This window comes from Hyla sarda, chromosome 1 (assembly GCF_029499605.1).
Source record: "Hyla sarda isolate aHylSar1 chromosome 1, aHylSar1.hap1, whole genome shotgun sequence".
Classification (NCBI taxonomy): domain Eukaryota; kingdom Metazoa; phylum Chordata; class Amphibia; order Anura; family Hylidae; genus Hyla; species Hyla sarda.
This window is the reverse complement of record NC_079189.1, coordinates 609551936-609570186: the sequence shown is the minus strand read 5'-3', so window position 1 is coordinate 609570186 and position 18251 is coordinate 609551936. Positions and strand designations below refer to the sequence as shown.

Here is an 18251-nt window from a genome sequence, read left to right as displayed (position 1 = left end):
CGGGGGGACACAGTAAATGGATTAGCTTCTGTGGCCTGATTCAGCTCTCGGAATTGGGCCAGAGAAGCACACCGGGACAAGTGAGGGCGGAAGAAAAAAAAAACGGTATCCGGTTCATACCGGTATACTGCCCAGCACTAATTACCTGTACCACGAGCCTCACCAGAGAAGCAGCGGGAGATCAGGGAGGTAAACAAGTGGCTCAGAAGCTCGTGTAGGAAGGAAGGGTTTGGGTTCATGGAGAACTGGGCCGACTTCTCTGTCTGATACAGGGTCTACCATAGGGACGGGCTGCACCTCAATGGGAAGGGGGCGCTGTGCTCGGGGGGTGAAGATGGCCAGAAGGGTGGAGGAGCGTAGTACTCTAGGTTTTGGCTTTTTTTCCCCCTCATATTGTGCACACTCACCATTACTATCCCTACAGCATAATTTGTTTAATTCCAGCACAGCTGCATCCATGTGTTTCATTACTGTAACTGAGTCATGTAATCACCAGCCTGACCCACAGAAAATGACATTGCTTAATATGTCAGGGGTAGTGGTCAGTCCTAGATCAGCTAACTTCCTGTGAACTACAGGATTACATCTTCAAATAGCAGATCTCTCCTGCTAGCTCCCAGAACCCTCCCCTCCCAGCTCTATCTGTATACTGCTGCTGTTATCTCTATGGGATTAAGATATATAGAAGTTATAAAGCTCCCCTCCAGCTCTATGTACTGCTGCTGCTCTCTCTATGGGATCAGGATATATAGGAGTTATACACCCTCCCCCTTTCAGCTCTATCTGTATACTGCTGCTGCTGTAACTATAGGATCAGAATGTATAGACGTTACACACCTCCCCTCCCTGCTCCTGTCTGCTGCTGCTATGTCTGTGGGATCAGGGTATATAGTTGTTATACACCTCCCTAAAGTTGTGTTCACATATTTTGCATTTTTTCAGTTTTTGCCATGGTATTTTTTTTTTTTAATCTTAGCAAAAATGTTGCTATTTTACTTGTAACTTTTACAGCGATTATATAAAATTACGAAGAAAGAAAACTGCCCAGCACTGGTTTGCAGGTAAAAACAGCTTCTTCTTTATTGGGTCAAATCTGACAAGACAACATAGCCGACGCGTTTCGGACCTACACTTGGTCCTTAGTCATGGCATACACACTCAGTAAAAAAAGAGATACATTTATCTAAAACATTATGGTCACATGACCATTCATCAATTAGATGAGGGAAAACCTGGAAAATGTGACATGGATCCCAGAAAGAATCTAAGTAGTACATTTAATTATACATAGACAGAAAAAAGCAAGCAAGGGCATCGTAACTTCAAAAAAAAAAAAAAAATATATATATATATATATGAGACCAAAAATAATAATAAAAATGCTCTCCTCTTTCACATTGGCATGGTCTGCACGGGCTTACATCCCTCTTCTATAGGAGATATATATAAATATATAGATATATATAGATATATATAAAAAATAAAAAAAGGGGGGGGATATATGTTATCATCCACCACCTCTTCCTATTACACTCTTCAGCAGGATAAAATCAAATCCTGCCTCAGATTCATACCCTGCGGTTGACGGGTGTCCAGCTAGAAAATCCAGAAAGACTCCCGGTTCAGCATGGTCCTCCAGTGATCGCCTCCTCTGGTATGCCTAAATACTTTTTCTATGCCTATAATTTTCAATGATTCTGTATTCCCTCCGTGGTTATCTCTGAAGTGCCTGGACAAGGAAGACACTGTATCTCCTAATCCGGCACTTCAGGGCATTTAGGGTACAGCCCACATACTGTATATTACATGCAACACATGTAGCCATATAGACTACACGAGTAGTATTACAATTGATATAGATTTTCATTTTATAACTTCTATTCGTACTACATGAAACAAAAGTATTAGTAACCTCCATATGGCCACATGTGATGCATTTTTTGTGTCCACACTTCCAACTTCCTGGAAAATTCAACCAAGTAGGTTTGATTTTATTTTTGTTTTTATCGGGGTCCACAAACAGGCTCGGAGACAATTGTGAGCCCAAAGATGGCCCTCGCTTCGCCACAGCCTGTAGGGAGCATACCTCAAAATTACGTAGCACCGGATCCTGTTCCAAAATGGGCAGGTATCTTTTCATAATGTATTTTATTGCATAAAATAGTTTACTGTAGGCTGTAATAAATCTAGGCAAGTATTGTTTGTTTCTCTGGGGGTCATTTATAATCTGTCTCCTATTATTTGTTTTAATTAACTTTTCTCTATCTAGACTTTTTGCTTTTCTGCGGGCCTCCTGTAAAGTTCCCTCATCATAACCTCTTTCTTATAGCCTCTGATGTAGATTACCTGATTCCTCATCGAAAGTGGACTGGTCAGTACAATTTCGCCTCAGGCGTACCCACTCGCCATATGGAATGTTTTGTACCACATGGCGAGGGTGACAAGAACTTGCCTGTAGGATGGTATTCCCAGCCACTTCTTTACGATATGGGGAGACTACCACCTTTTCACCTTTCCCCTCTAAGACCACATCCAAAAAGGGAATTTTATCATGTGAAATAGATGTAGTGAACTTCAGATTTAGTTCATTCCGATTGATATACTGGATGAACTCTTCAAATCTGTTAGAGCCACCCTTCCATATCAGAATCAAATCGTCGATGTATCGACCTATCCATTTGATATCTGAATGGAAGGGATTACTGGGGGCAAAGATATACATTTCCTCCCAGTACGTCATATAAATGTTAGCATATGACGGGGAATATTTCGCACCCATTGGAGCTCCACGGACCTGAAGGAAAAATTGATCATTGAACATGAAAAAGATATCCGCTGCGATCTCTAACGCCTCCCAAGTAAGTCTGTCTGTTATTAATCTGTCTAGTTATAATGTTACCGACACACAAATTGCGGTTTTAAGCCGAGGTCTGAACTATGTCCCATCATGCGATTTCAGACTTTTTCATACAATACTGGACATTAATCGTTGGGCTCGCAAGGTCACACTTAAAAGACATTTTGCTTTATGTGAGAAAAACAATGAACTGCCGGCATCACCATTACAAGTTCCTAATCGCAATGTATCTATGATTTTGCCTAACCAGCATGAAATTTGTGTAGATTTCTCTGATCAATGTAATATAATTTCGTTGCATGCACTTGAAATTGAGTCTCAGCCTGTTTGTGAAGGGGGTCTTAGTTTTAAGGTGTCCATTCCTGGTTTCTATCCGGTTGCATCCAGACCGGGTGCGCTAGATAGATACCAGGAATTGGTAGAAAGGGACCTAGTGCAATTAAGCCATAAATTGAAAAAAAACGACCCACACTCCAACATATCTGAAGCTGAGAGAAAAGCATTGACAGCGCTACGGGATAACCCCGATTTGATAATTAGACATGCGGATAAGGGGGAATCCGTGGTGCTGCTCAATGCTGGACTATATAAGAAATTAAATGAAATTATTTTGACGGATGAATCTACCTATGTCAAGCTTGATGGAGACCCCACAGGTGTATGTCAACGGGAGCTGAGCAGGCTGTTGGATGTAGGGGTTAATATGGGAGTGCTTAATCAAAAAATTTGGGATTTTCTTTTTGTGGGTGAGCCTGTAACCCCAGTCTTCCATTCTCTCCCCTAGGTACATAAAGGGGAGTTTCCTCCCCCTATGCGTCCGATAGTGGCAGGGATCGGAGCCTTGGGGGAGAGACTGGGAGACTGGGTGGACAGCCACCTGCAACCCTTGGTGGGGGTAACTCCTACCTACCTAAGGGATACCAAACATGTGTTGGAGATCATGCAATGTATGGGGTGGCAGGAGGGATACAGCTGGGCCACATGTGATGTGGTCTCGCTGTATCCCTCCATTCCAAACCAAGAAGGTTTAAAGGCACTCACCAGACACCTAGAAGTACACAGCAATTACTCCACGGACCTGAAGCGATTTATTTTAATGGCTACAGAATTTCTTCTGAGCAATAATTTTTTCATGTTCAATTATCAATTTTTCCTTCAGGTCCGTGGAGCTCCAATGGGTGCGAAATACTCCCCGTCATATGCTAACATTTATTACTGGGAGGAAATGTATATCTTTGCCCCCAGTAATCCCTTCCATTCAGATATCAAATGGGATAGGTCGATACATCGACGATTTGATTCTGATATGGAAGGGTGGCTCTAACAGATTTGAAGAGTTCATCCAGTATATGAATCGGAATGAACTAAATCTGAAGTTCACTACATCTATTTCACATGATAAAATTCCCTTTTTGGATGTGGTCTTAGAGGGGAAAGGTGAAAAGGTGGTAGTCTCCCCATATCGTAAAGAAGTGGCTGGGAATACCATTCTACAGGCAAGTTCTTGTTACCCCCGCCATGTGGTACAAAACATTCCATATGGCGAGTGGGTACGCCTGAGGCGAAATTGTACTGACCAGTCCACTTTCGATGAGGAATCAGGTAATCTACATCAGAGGCTATAAGAAAGAGGTTATGATGAGGGAACTTTACAGGAGGCTCGCAGAAAAGCAAAAAGTCTAGATAGAGAAAAGTTAATTAAAACAAATAATAGGAGACAGATTATAAATGACCCCCAGAGAAACAAACAATACTTGCCTAGATTTATTACAGCCTACAGTAAACTATTTTATGCAATAAAATACATTTTGAAAAGATACCTGCCCATTTTGGAACAGGGTCCGGTGCTACGTAATTTTGAGGTATGCTCTCTACAGGCTGTGGCGAAGCGAGGGCCATCTTTGGGCTCACAATTGTCTCCCAGCCTGTTTGCGGACCCTGATAAAAACAAAAATAAAATCAAACCTACTTGGTTGAATTTTCCAGGAAGTTGGAAGTGTGGACACAAAAAATGCATCACATGTGGCCATATGGAGGTAACTAATACTTTTGTTTCATGTAGTACGAATAGAAGTTATAAAATGAAAACCTATATCAATTGTAATACTACTCGTGTAGTCTATATGGCTACATGTGTTGCATGTAATATACAGTATGTGGGCTGTACCGTAAATGCCCTGAAGTGCCGGATTAGGAGACACATTTCAGATGCGAGAGGGGTTGGTTTTAATGTGTCTTCCTTGTCCAGGCACTTCAGAGATAACCACGGAGGGAATACAGAATCATTGAAAATTATAGGCATAGAAAAAGTATTTAGGCATACCAGAGGAGGCGATCACCGGAGGACCCTGCTGAACCGGGAGTCTTTCTGGATTTTCTAGCTGGACACCCGTCAACTGCAGGTATGAATCTGAGGCAGGATTTGATTTTATACTGGTGAAGAGTGTAATAGGAAGAGGTGGTGGATGATAACATATATCCCCCCTTTTTTTTTATATATATCTCCTATAGAAGAGGGATGTAAGCCCGTGCAGACCATGCCAATGTGAAAGAGGAGGGCATTTTTTTTTTTAATTATTATTATTATTATTATTATATTTGGTCTCCTATATATATATATATATATATATATATATATATATATATATATATATATAATTTTTTTTTTTTTTTTTTTTAAGTTCCGATGCCCTTGCTTGCTTTTTTCTGTCTATGTATAATTAAATGTACTACTCTTTCTGGGATCCATGTCACGTTTTCCAGGTTTTCCCTCATCTAATTGATGAATGGTCATGTGACCATAATGTTTTAGATAAATGTATCTCTTTTTTTACTGAGTGTGTATGCCATGACTAAGGACCAAGTGTAGGTCCGAAACGCGTCGGCTATGTTGTCTTGTCGGATTTGACCCAATAAAGAAGAAGCTGTTTTTACCTGCAAACCAGTGCTGGACCGTCTTCTTTCTTCGTACACACATGGTCAGGGACGCTGCTGACCAGGCCCGTGCACAGGTGCAGAGAGGGGGAGGAGAGCTGTCGTTCTGATTCATTATATAAAATTACAGCCAAAAGGCAGAAAAAAAAGCAAATGAAATGTGAACATATCCTAAACACTAAAAATACCTCAATTGTGATTATAGGTCAAACCACTTTCTCCTTATGGTAATATTTCTTTAAGAACGCACTTCGAAAAAGAAAATGCATCAAAACTGCAGATAATGTGAACTGAGCTCAACCCTTATATGAGTCTAATCAGTTCACCTGGCTTAACTCCAGCACCAACAACCTAATTAGACGACCAGGTGCAGTTATAAGACCCCGCCCCCTCTCTGCAAAGCCAGAGGATTCATGGGAAATGTATCAGAAAATAATTTCTGTTCTAAAGTAGGAATAAGGTATGGCTGAGAACCCATGCCTGCCACATCAGCTAAAACAGGTATCACAAGACATACACAAGAACATCTTCAATGTTCTCTAATAATAGCCTATGCTGCACTATATAAGTATAAAATAAATCCCATAGCGCTTTTCTTAAAGGGATATTCCAGGATTTCTTTTCTTCAGCCTTTGATCCCATGACGTCTAGTTATAATCCTGTGTTATTTGCTTCTATTTCCTCCTTGCGTCACTTTGTCCCATTTTCATGCACAGGACCCCACCCAGAAGTGCTGTAGTACAAGTCTTTTTATTTACTGTTGTCTCTGACCTTTCCCAGCATTCCATGCGGCCAGAGACAATATGTCATGAGTCACATGGTCTCCAGGGGGCGTGGTTATGCTGTAGTGGGTGGGTGGATAGCATTACTTCAGTAAATCCCGTCCACCCTGCTATCCACCCACCCACTGCAGCATAGCCACGCCCCCTTGTGACCATGTGACTTATGACATTTAGGGTAGGGTCACACGTAACGGATCTGCAGCGTAATTTAAAACCTTCAGAAGAAAGGTGTCATTACAAAGTACAATTGGTTCACAAAGGACAAGTCCTCATATTAGTCTGTAGATGGAAAAATAAGAGTTATGGAGGAAGAGCGGTGCAGTTGTCCATAGCAACCAATAACATTGCTTTCATTTTTCTCTTTTAAATAAAAGAAGCAATCTGGTTGCCATGGGCAACTGCACCACTCTTCCTCTACTCAGGTTTTGATAAATTTCCCTATATGTCGCTTAAAAGCAAACTTTTAAGTGTCCTGGGTCATTAAGGGGTTAAGATTATTTCTTAAAAATATGACTGTATTTTTCACAGATGACTGTACCAGGAGATCAGAGGAGAATCTTATATCTTCAGATTATAAAGCAGATGATTATATCACACAAGATACATATGAAGAACATTCCATTATCCCAGATACACCCTCAGCCCTTCACAGCCAAGATCTCTCATCTCATCCTGTTATACAAGTCCGACCTAAAGATTCATCTCAGTCTGTTAAACAAAATAAGGAAAAGCGATTTTCATGTCCAGAATGTGGGAAATGTTTTCTTTGGAAATCAAGTATTGTTAGCCATCAAAGAACTCACACAGGAGAAAAGCTATTTTCATGTTCAGAATGTGGGAAAGGTTTTAGTCAGAATTCAAGTCTTCTTAAACATCAAAGAATTCACACAGGAGAAAAGCCATTTTCATGTTCAGAATGTGGGAAATGTTTTAATCAGAATTCAAGTCTTCTTCAGCATCAAAAAATTCACAAAGGAGAGAAGCCATTGTCCTGTTCAGAATGTGGAAAGTGTTTTAGTCAGAGCGGAAATCTTCTTCAACATCAAAGAATTCACACAGGAGAAAAGCCATTTTCATGTTCAGAATGTGGGAAATGTTTTACTCTCAAATCAAGTCTTCTAAAACATCAAAGAATTCACACAGGAGAAAAGCCATTTTCATGTTCAGATTGTGGGAAATGTTTTACTCACAAATCAGTTTTTGTTAATCATCAAAGAATTCACACAGGAGAAAAGAAATTTTCATGTTTAGAATGTGGAAAATGTTTTACTCGCAAATCAGTTTTTGTTAATCATCAAAGAATTCATACAGGAGAGAAGCCATTTTCATGTTCAGAATGTGGAAAATGTTTTAGTCAGAATGTAAGTCTTATTAAACATCAAAGAATTCACACAGGAGAGAAGCCATTTTCATGTTCAGAATGTGGAAAATGTTTTAGTCAGAAATTAAGTCTTCTAAAACATCAAATAATTCACACAGGAGAAAAGCCATTTTCATGTTCAGAATGTGGGAAATGTTTTTGTCGGAAATTAAGTCTTATAAAACATCAAAGAATTCACACAGGAGAAAAGCCATTTTCATGTTCAGAATGTGGGAAATGTTTTAGTGAGAAATTAAGTCTTCTTCAACATCAAAGAATTCACACAGGAGAAAAGCCATTTTCGTGTTCAGAATGTGGGAAATGTTTTAGTCACAATTCAAGTCTTCGTCAACATCAAAGAATTCACACAGGAGAAAAGCCATTTTTATGTTCAGAATGTGGGAAATGTTATAGTCACAATTCAAGTCTTCTTCAACATCAAAGAATTCACACAGGAGAAAAGCCATTTTCATGTTCGGAATGTGGAAAATGTTTTAGTCAGAAATTAAGTCTTCTTCAACATCAAAGAATTCACACAGGAGAGAAGCCATATTTATGTTTAGAATGTGGGAAACATTTTACTCATAAGTTATCTCTTGTTGTTCATCAAAGAAATCACAGAGGAGAGAAGCCATTTTTATGTCCAGAATGTGGAAAATGTTTTACTCAAAAATCACAGCTTGTTAAACATCAAAAAATTCACACAGGAGAGAAGCCAATTGAGAGCAATAAATGATGCAGATAACACATCTATATATTAACCATGTACATAGGATATCTGACATTTATACATATATCATATACTGCATCTCCAAACTTGTTCCCAATTGTTAATAAAAGTTTTCTTTTAGAACGTAGTCACCGATCCAGCGATGTCATCACTATAGTTTACATGGTAGGAAAAGAGTGTGATATATGGTTGTGATATTCACTGCTCCTCATGGAGAAGACCCAACAGGCATAATCCATGGGGAGCTGCTACTGGAGACCCAAACACCTCAGAGAGAAGGGACTTATTCCAGTGATGAAGAATTCCAGGACATGACCAGATTAGAGACACAAAATCACTTCTATCTTCTGGCTTCTAGGACATTATTCTGATGGAAGAACTTTACACATTATAAAAAGTCCTATAGGTGTTGGGGAACATTTATAGACAATTATCCCAAGTAATAGAAGTAATACAGTAACTCACCACTAGGGATGAGGGAGCTGAGCCCTGGTACCCAGATTTAACCCCAATTTCGCAGTTGCAGTGACTCCCAGAATTTCTGAACACTTCTAGGTTCAGCTTGCGCTTCCCAAGTAATGTGTGTGATAACAACATGAGGGATGAAGAACACGTTTTGGCGTTTTGGCGCCAGAGGGAGCAGGAAGTACAGGGGCAGGGAAATGGCGTCAGGTTGACCAGCATTCCTTACAACTATCACATGATCACACCAGGTTTACAATGATTTATTGGTTTATGTGTCAATCAGCTCCCAGCCCAATAGGAGACAGCCTTCATCTGTGGGTTCATCTCAGGGACCTCCCATCCATTCTTGCAGAAGCCTCATCGTGCACTACAAATCTCAGCCAGCCTCTTTCCAGGCACAGTACAACTGAACAAAACTGTGGGCTGACCTGTATCATAGCAATACGTATCTAAGTTACTGTAGACGCAGCACAGAGGGTACTCCAGTGAAAAACTTTTTTTTTTTAAATCAACTGGTGCCAGAAAGTTAAACAGATTTGTAAATTACTATTAAAAAAATCTTAATTCTTCCAGTACTTATTAGCTGCTGAATACTACAGAGGAAAAGCTTTTCTGTTTGAAACAAAGAACTGTCTGCTGAATCACGAGCACAGTGCTCTCTGCTGACATCTCTGTCCATTTTAGGAACTGTCCAGATTTTGAGAAAATCCCCATAGCAAACATATGCTGCCCTGGACAGTTCCTAAAATGGACAGAGATGTCAGCAGAGAGCACTGCGCTCGTGATGTCAGCAGACAGCTCTGTGTTTCAAAAAGAAAATATTTTCCGCTGTAGTATTCAGCAGCTAATAAGTACTGGAAGGATTAATATTTTTTAATAGAAGTAATTTACAAATCCGAGCGCCCATTCCACTGCACCGATGCTGTGACCCAGCTTTCTGCGGACCCGATCTCCACGCCGATTGATCTCTGCTGAGCGGTGAGTGCGCATACATACTTTTGTTCTATATCTGTTTGATACTTCACGTCTGTCGTATGTGCACCCCGCAGGAGATCTTGTAAGGGCCACTGATGTTCTGCAGTTATCCCGCCTCAGGTGTAGTAGCGCCTTTTGAGTGCCCTCTCTATTCTGTTCTTTTGTTTTGCTAATTTACAAATCTGTTTAACTTTCTGGCACCAGTTAATTTAAAAAAAATATATACTTTTCCACCGAAGTACCCCTTTAAATGCCTTACTTACATTTATAGGGTTTAAGCACACACACAGTATATCTACCGGTTGTAAGCTAACAGCGCAAGAAAAGTGCACACAAGTAACACGCATTAGCCCTCCAAAGCTCCTGTACATCCATATTCTTGGTTTAATCAAACACGTGGCTGCAAAGAAAAGATGCGGAATCTATGTGAACATTTCCACACAGATTCCACACAAATGCAGAATTTATGCAGATGTGCGGAATTTACATCGTGTGAACACGGCCGAAGTCTTCTGAGATAATGACCCCTAAATCCCATTCCTCAGACACTGAGGTCAGGACTGTATCACATATTCTATATTCTGCCCGAGGTTTATTACCCCCCCCCCCATTATCTTGCACTTATCCACATTAAATATCAGTGTCCAGAGTTCTGACCATTCCTCTAGATTATCTCAATCCTTTCCAATTTGTCGTATCCCTCCAGGAACATTAACCCTGTTCCAAATCTTTGTATCATCTGCAAAAAGAACAATACTGAACCCCCGAGACCTTCTGTAATATGACAAATAAGAATATTACACAATGGGCCCCAGTACAGATCCCTGAGGGCCCCACTGGTAACAAGACCTTGCTCTGAATATTCTCCATTAACTACAACCCTCAATACAATACAATATGGAGTTCAAGCCCAAAGGCTTCTATGTGGACAGTGTCAGAAGCCTTAACCTGGGATCAGTGGAGGAGAAGTGAAGGCATAAACTAGTTGCTCTGACCAATCCTGGAAAGAGCGTCTACTCCTGTGAGTCTCTGGGATTTGGCGTATTGCCGCTCCGAGCAGGCACATCTAAAGGCACCACGTAGCGGTCCTTAAGCGACGGGTCCGCAGCGTAAAATACGCAGTGGATCCACCCGTGGGGACGTTCCCTAAATGGGGAAAAATGTTTTAGTTTTATAAGAGAGAAAGGACTTTTTGTATATTTTAAAAAATATATTTTTTTTATTTTATTTCAACTTTTTGGAAAAGGGGGCTGATTCAAATTTTTTTTCATTGGGAGGGGGTTAATTCACATTTATAATTTTTTACAATTTTTTTTTCACTTTTAGTCCCCATAGGGGACTATTACATGTAATCTGTAGATTACATACACTCATTAATTCTATGCCATAGCATAGCATTGATCAGTGTTATAGGCGCTCCTTTACACATGGCTGGCATCAGTAAAGGAGCGCCGATTGGTCGCACGAGCAAGGTAAGGGACCTCCAGCTGTCCTCACAGCTGAGCGGGACACAGCGATTTCATGTGGTGATCCCAATCACCATCCCTGAGCTAACCAGCAGGTAACTTCAGGACTTTTTTTTTTTTTTTAAATCAGATATTTTTTATTAAGACAGTTTTCAATTTTAACAACAAATATTCATACATCATCAAACACCCCAACCCATACTCCAACCCACCACCCCAACAATTCCCCATCGCAACCATACTTCCACCCCTACAGTTCCACACCCACCCTAGAAACACACACCCCAACCCGTTGTCCACCAAATGACTACAAAAAGAACAACAAAGAGACCATCCATTAGTATAAAGTAAAGCAATAAAAAGCATTATGACAACATATGAACCCCAATCCAAATCAGTAGGAGGTCACGCAGACATAGATATTAACATAAAGGAGAGATAACACAGACAGATAACTAGACACGGAGCATGAGGCGCCACTCAAGCAGAACAGTAACCCCCATTCTACTCCATCCTCACATCCATTTATTCAGAGGAGACACCCTATCAGCGATTATTGGGTTGGCTATCAAAAGCACTCATCCACGGTCCCCAGACCGCCTGGAATTTACGAGTAGCTTTCCTTTTCTCATATATACCCTTTTCCAAACGCACAAGAAGCCACAGACGGACCGTCAAATCCGTAATGGAGGGGGGACTAGCTCTAATCCAGTGTTGGGCAATCAACTTTCTAGTCTGGTACAACACTCGTAACATTCCAATCTCAACACCAGAGGGTTCAGAATCACACCCAATAAGGACCAGAACACACACCCTAGGTGTTAAAGACAAGGTGATTCCATACACCCTGCGAATTAGGACTAGCACATCTCTCCAAAAAGAGACCAGGTGAGGACAGTCCCACATCATATGCACTAGATGAGTATTTAACTGACCACACCTAGGGCATGCAGAATCAGATCTTATACCAATTCTATGCAGGAGTGCTGGTGTTTTATATACCCTATGCAACAGATATAACTGAGACAGTCGATATGCCTCTGAGAGAGACAAATAAGGAGTTAGGGCCAGAACGGTAGACCAGTCATCATCAGATAAGGGACCCAAATCAGCTTCCCATTTACCTCGCACTAACAGAGGGAAGCCATCATGATAAGAGCCCAGTAGCTCCCGGTATAGCCAGGAGATGACACCTGCTGACTCCCTCTTAGTAACCACCGACTCCAGAACTGCATTTGACTGGACCTCCAGCGAGCCCGACCTACCCTGCACCTCATACACATGTCGGATTTGCAAATATCGAAAAAAGGAGGAGTGAGGTAGTCCGAACTCAGTCTGAAGGTCCCCAAACGATTTATCTACCCCTCCCGTACACAGTTGACCAATAGCATGCAGCCCCTTCAACTCCCAAAACACAGCATCCTGGAAGTTGAGAAATTCCTACAACCCTGGGTTATGCCATAGAGGAGTAAATTTGGTGCAACCCACCAAGCCCAGAATACTTTTGGCCCACCCCCATAATTTGCAGAGTAATCTAGTGGTAGGAGAGTCATCCGGAGGCCTAGTAAGTGCTCCCATTTCTAGAATGTGCAATGGAATCCTCCCACCATATTTGGCCATGAACAGTTTACCCACTGGACCAATAGTATCCATTCCCGCCCATCCCCTAATCTGGTGCAATTGGGAAGCAAGGTAGTATATCCACGGATTAGGAAGTGTCAGCCCACCAGAGGACTTACTCCTCTGCAAAGTTTCTAACCGTATCCTGGCCGGCTTCCCCCCCCCCCCCCCCCCCCAAACAAGCTGCCGAAACAGTCGTTGTATTCTGTGAAAATAAACCATCGCAATCCATACCGGGGAGTTTTGTAGAGCATATAAAAGCTGAGGCATCAACACCATCTTCACTAAATTAGTACGCCCAACAACCGACAGAGGTAGTTTAGTCCAAATTGCAACCTTTTGTGCACTCTTATCAAGAAGAGGAATCAGATTGTACTGCACATAGTCATGAACCGAGTGAGTCACCTGGATCCCCAAGTACTTGAATTGAGTAACAACCTGGATGTTAGATTCAGTTAACAAAGGGATATGAGGTAACGGATCAAGTGGCATTAGTACCGACTTATCCCAGTTGATCAACAGACCGGAAAAGGAACCAAAGTCTGAGATCAATTTCATAATTGGAACAAGTGAGTGAGCAGTATCTCCCAGAAACAGCAGCATATCATCCGCATAAAGTGCCACCCTCTCCTCCATTAAACCATACCGGAAACCAACAACATCCACTGAGGACCTAATTAAGCAAGCTAAGGGCTCTATGGCTAAAGCAAATAGGAGCGGCGACAAGGGACACCCCTGCCGTGTGCCCCTACACAACTCAAACGGTTCAGAGAGCCGTCCATTGACCCTAAGACATTCCTTGGGGGCCCGATAAAGCATCTTAACATATGATAGGAATCTAGGGCCAAAACCCATACGCTCCATAATCCGCCACAAATAATCCCACTCAACGCTGTCAAAAGCCTTTGCAGCGTCGAGGGAAAAAATGGACCTGGCTCCTGCACCCTCCTGCGCCATCTGTAAATTAAGAAACACCTTACGGATGTTGTCCACCGTGGACTTCCCTGCCATAAATCCAGTTTGGTCCCCGTGAACTAGCGACAGAATAACATAATCCAATCTATTTGCGAGCGCCCGAGCCAGCAGTTTGACATCCGAACACAGCAGTGAGATTGGCCTGTAAGACCCAGCGAGTAGCGGATCCTTCCCAGGTTTCGGTAGGAGCACCACCGTAGCTTCCATCATGGAGCCCTGGAGAGAGCACTCCATCTCCGCTGACTGGAGCACCCGCAACAGTTGTGGCAATAAAATACCTTGAAATTTTTTATAATCCTCACTAGGGAGGCCATCAGGGCCCGGGGATTTTTCATTAGCAGAGTCTTTCAGCGCTGCCTCCAATTCTGCCAGAGTGAAAGGCGAGTCAAGACAGAGACTGGAGCGAAACACCCATCAAATAATCATCTAGTTCAGAGGAGGTAGACACAGTCTTTGAGGAGTAAGTATCTTTATAAAATTCCAGCATCACCCTTAGAATCCCTCCATGATCAGTCACCTCCCGTCCCGCAGAATCTAGCAGACATCCAACATAAGCCACCCCCTGCTGGGCCCTAGCTATGGAAGCAAGTAACTTGCCCGTGCCCTCCCTAACGAAGAAGCGCTTATGTTCAACAGCCTCCTTGAGAAAATGCTTATATACTGATTGAGCTTGAACCCATTCGCTTTGCAAGGGATCAGTAGGAGTCTGAACATACGTACTTTCCGCCAAAACCACTGCTTGCCTCAACCGCTCTCCCTTATCTCTGGTCATGGTCTTATGAATTTTAATGTCCCTAATAAAGAGACCACGAAGGAACGCTTTAAGGGAGTCCCACACCACAGAGGCCGAAGCCGATCCAGCATTTATAGAGATAAAGTCTCTCAGTTCAGCAGTCACTATTTCTGAAGTAGATAGTAATTGTAGCCAGAACGGGTTAACCTCCACGGCAAGCGACCCCCCCCCCCCGGACCAATCCACCACCTGAATCTTTAGAAGGATCGGAGAGTGGTCTGACAAACCCCTAGCCATGTACTCCACCTCACGTACCATACTTGCCATATCTGAGTCCCCGATAGCCAGATCAATTCTAGAGAGTGTCCTGTAAGAAGCAGAAAAACAAGAGTACTGTCTCCCAGATGGATTGCGATGGTGCCACAGATCTACCAAGCCCACCTCCCCCATGATCCGTGCCAGGCCCGTGGGCCTGGACGGTGGAGAAGCCTGCACCCCCCAGAATTTATCTAAAGAAGCATCCAGAAATTGATTGAAATCCCCACACATCAGTACCGGAGAAGCCGGGAGCCCAGAGATAATGGACAATATTTGTTGTATAATAGACCCATGGTACGGGGGGGGGGGACATAGACACCCACTATAATTAACATTCGGCGAGACATCTCACATAGTAAACAAACAAAGCGGCCTTCTGGGTCAATTGATGTAGACAATGCTTTAAAGTGGATCGCTCTATGAATTAGAATACTCACTCCTCTAGCATGAGAAGAGAATTTAGAGTGAAACGAGTGACCCACCCACGCCCACACAGAGGTGGTCTCGTCAGTTAAATGAGTCTCCATAAGACAGAGTATTGCAGGTTGTAGATGTCTTGCTGCATATCTTTTAGAGGAATCACCAAGGCCCCGCACATTCCAACTCAATACATTAAAACTTGCCATACCAAGCAATGATCCAGAGGAAACAGTCGCAATCTAGTGGGCATCCATAAACAGTGGAACACGTAGCCAGACATGTTGAGGATGGCCTAGGAAAAGAAGCACAAACAGAGTACAATCTGGTTGACAACTCGCATACCAAACAAGAAACAAAACACCAACTCTCACGCCACAATCGCCACGTCATACGGCACTCAGGGGCACTGAAGCACACATGCCAGAGAATGCTTAGGAGGACATGCATAAAGAGAAATGAAAAAGTAGAATACATTGCATGTGAGAGCAGCAGACACCCAAACAACTCAGAGAGAAAGACGTACACTATAGCGAGAGCACTCCCGCAATTGGCATCGTATAAACCTATCCCACCTCAGGAACATACAAAATAATGAAAAACATATCAGTTATGACATATAAACCCACACAGCATGAAAATGAACAAATCCAACAAACCCTTGATAACGCCCCAACCCCCCCCCCCCCCCCCCCCCCCCTATGGAACAGCATAGTCAGGACCAATACTCAATTCAATCAGCAACTGAGCAAATAAACAAAATATTAGGAAGTAACAAGAGCAAAAAGTCCAGCATAGGAACTAAACCAGCTCAGTCCGGGGCCGGACGGGGAGAGCCCTGCTGAACTCTCTGACAAATCTGGGACCATCTAGCAGCAGAGTCTGCCCAATCAAAAAAGTGAGTAGTCCCCATAGCAACCACTCGGAGACGTGCAGGATATAGCATTGAGGAGGGAACATCCAGAATCTGCAGTCTCCGCTCAACTCCCATGAAGGTGGACCTACGCTTTTGAACCTCTGCAGAGTAGTCAGGGAAAAAAGACAGAGTCTGTCCATCCATAGTGAGAGGCTGGTGTTCCCGTGCTAGGCGCAGGATAATGTCCCTATCTCTGTAATGCAACAATTTCACCAACATAGGTCTTGGTGGACCCCCCTGGAGGTAGGGGCCTAGTAGGGACCCTGTGGGCCCTCTCCACTGCAAATAAGGAAGTGAGATTGGATGCTCCAAACAGTTCCTTAAGCCAGTTCTCTACAAACTCAGTAGAGTTCCGTCCCTCCACTTTTTCAGGCATTCCTATAATTCGCACATTGTTCCGGCGGAGCCTGTTTTCCAGGTCATCCGGCTTAGATGAAGAGAAACAATGGTCTGTCCATGACTTGCAGAGTCTCTAACCAAGGGGAAAACCGCATCCTCAACATCACTAATGCGGCCTTCCGCAGATTAAATACGATTAACTTTTTGTAGGTCATGCCGGATTAGAGAAACATCCGTTTGCACAGTCCCAACCTGAGTAGTCAAGTGGGAAAGAGTTAAGCTGCACCTTTGTATTTCAGCAAGCACAACCACCAGGGTGGGCTCAGCAGAGGGTCCAGGTGGCAGAGGATCAGCAGCTCCAGCTAGCTCAGGTGGAGTAGGAGGGAACAAAACTTGAGATACAGCAGCGGACGAGTGCAACACAGTCCCAGATACAGCAGCGGACGAATGCAACACAGTCCCAAATTCCGCAAGGGGATCAGGAGGAGGAAGCACAGCAGCCATTGGCAGTGGCGCCAGTCTATGGTCAGGAGAATCTGGGGAAGCGGGTCTCAGGGCAAACCTCTCCAGTCTTGCCGCCATCTCTTGTTGTATATTAGACCTAGTGCGCTGTGTAGAGGTGGGTCCAGCCCCAGACTGTGAAGGGCGCTCACCCTCCTTATTACCGTTTCTGCGGCCCATAGAACTGTGAAGATGATAAGTCCAAAGTAGCAGGTGTTAAAAGCCAGATGCACAATAGTGAACTCCTGTGCAGATGCAGTTGGAAGACAGAGATAGTACACAATCCAGTAGGGGTAAACAGCCAGATGCACAATCAAGACCCCCTGTGCAGATGCAGATGGAGGGCCGAGATATTCCACAGTCCAGTAGGGGTTAACAGCCAAATGCACAATAATGATCCTCTGTGTAGGTACAGTTGGAGGGCAGAAATATTACACAGTCCAGCAGGGGTTAACGGCCAGATACACAAAAATGAGTCCCTGTACAGGTACAGTTGGAGGGCAGAAATATTACACAGTCCAGCAGGGGTTAACGGCCAGATACACAAAAATGAGTCCCTGTACAGGTACAGTTAGAGGGCAGAAATATCCCAAAGTCCAGCAGGGGTTAACAGCCAGATGCATAATAATGATCCCCTGTGCAAATACAGTTGGAGGGCATAGACAGTTCACAGTCCAGCAGGGGTTAACAGCCAGATGCACAATCCCCTGTGTAGATACAAGCACCAGTGCAGAAGTGATAGAAATGCAAGGATACGACACAGTCCAGCACAGGGGTACAGGTGAGGAACTCAGAGGCATACAGTGTTAAATTATAGCAGAGGGGGTTGTAGACAGGGAAATGCACCCACTACTTGCCAGCTT

At 43.1% G+C, this 18251-nt stretch overlaps 1 protein-coding gene across 1 annotated transcript in view; it reads left to right on the top strand.

The window, feature by feature from the left end:
- The window catches only part of LOC130300439 (zinc finger protein 84-like), an 86339-nt gene extending 76710 nt beyond the window's left edge, over positions 1–9629 (top strand). Inside the window, exon 6 of the mRNA XM_056551548.1 lies at positions 7102–9629. Within this exon, the coding sequence (XP_056407523.1) occupies positions 7102–8669 (1568 nt within the window). The 3' untranslated portion in view covers positions 8670–9629. The remainder of the gene's footprint in view (positions 1–7101) is intronic.
- Positions 9630–18251: the final 8622 nt, after the last annotated feature.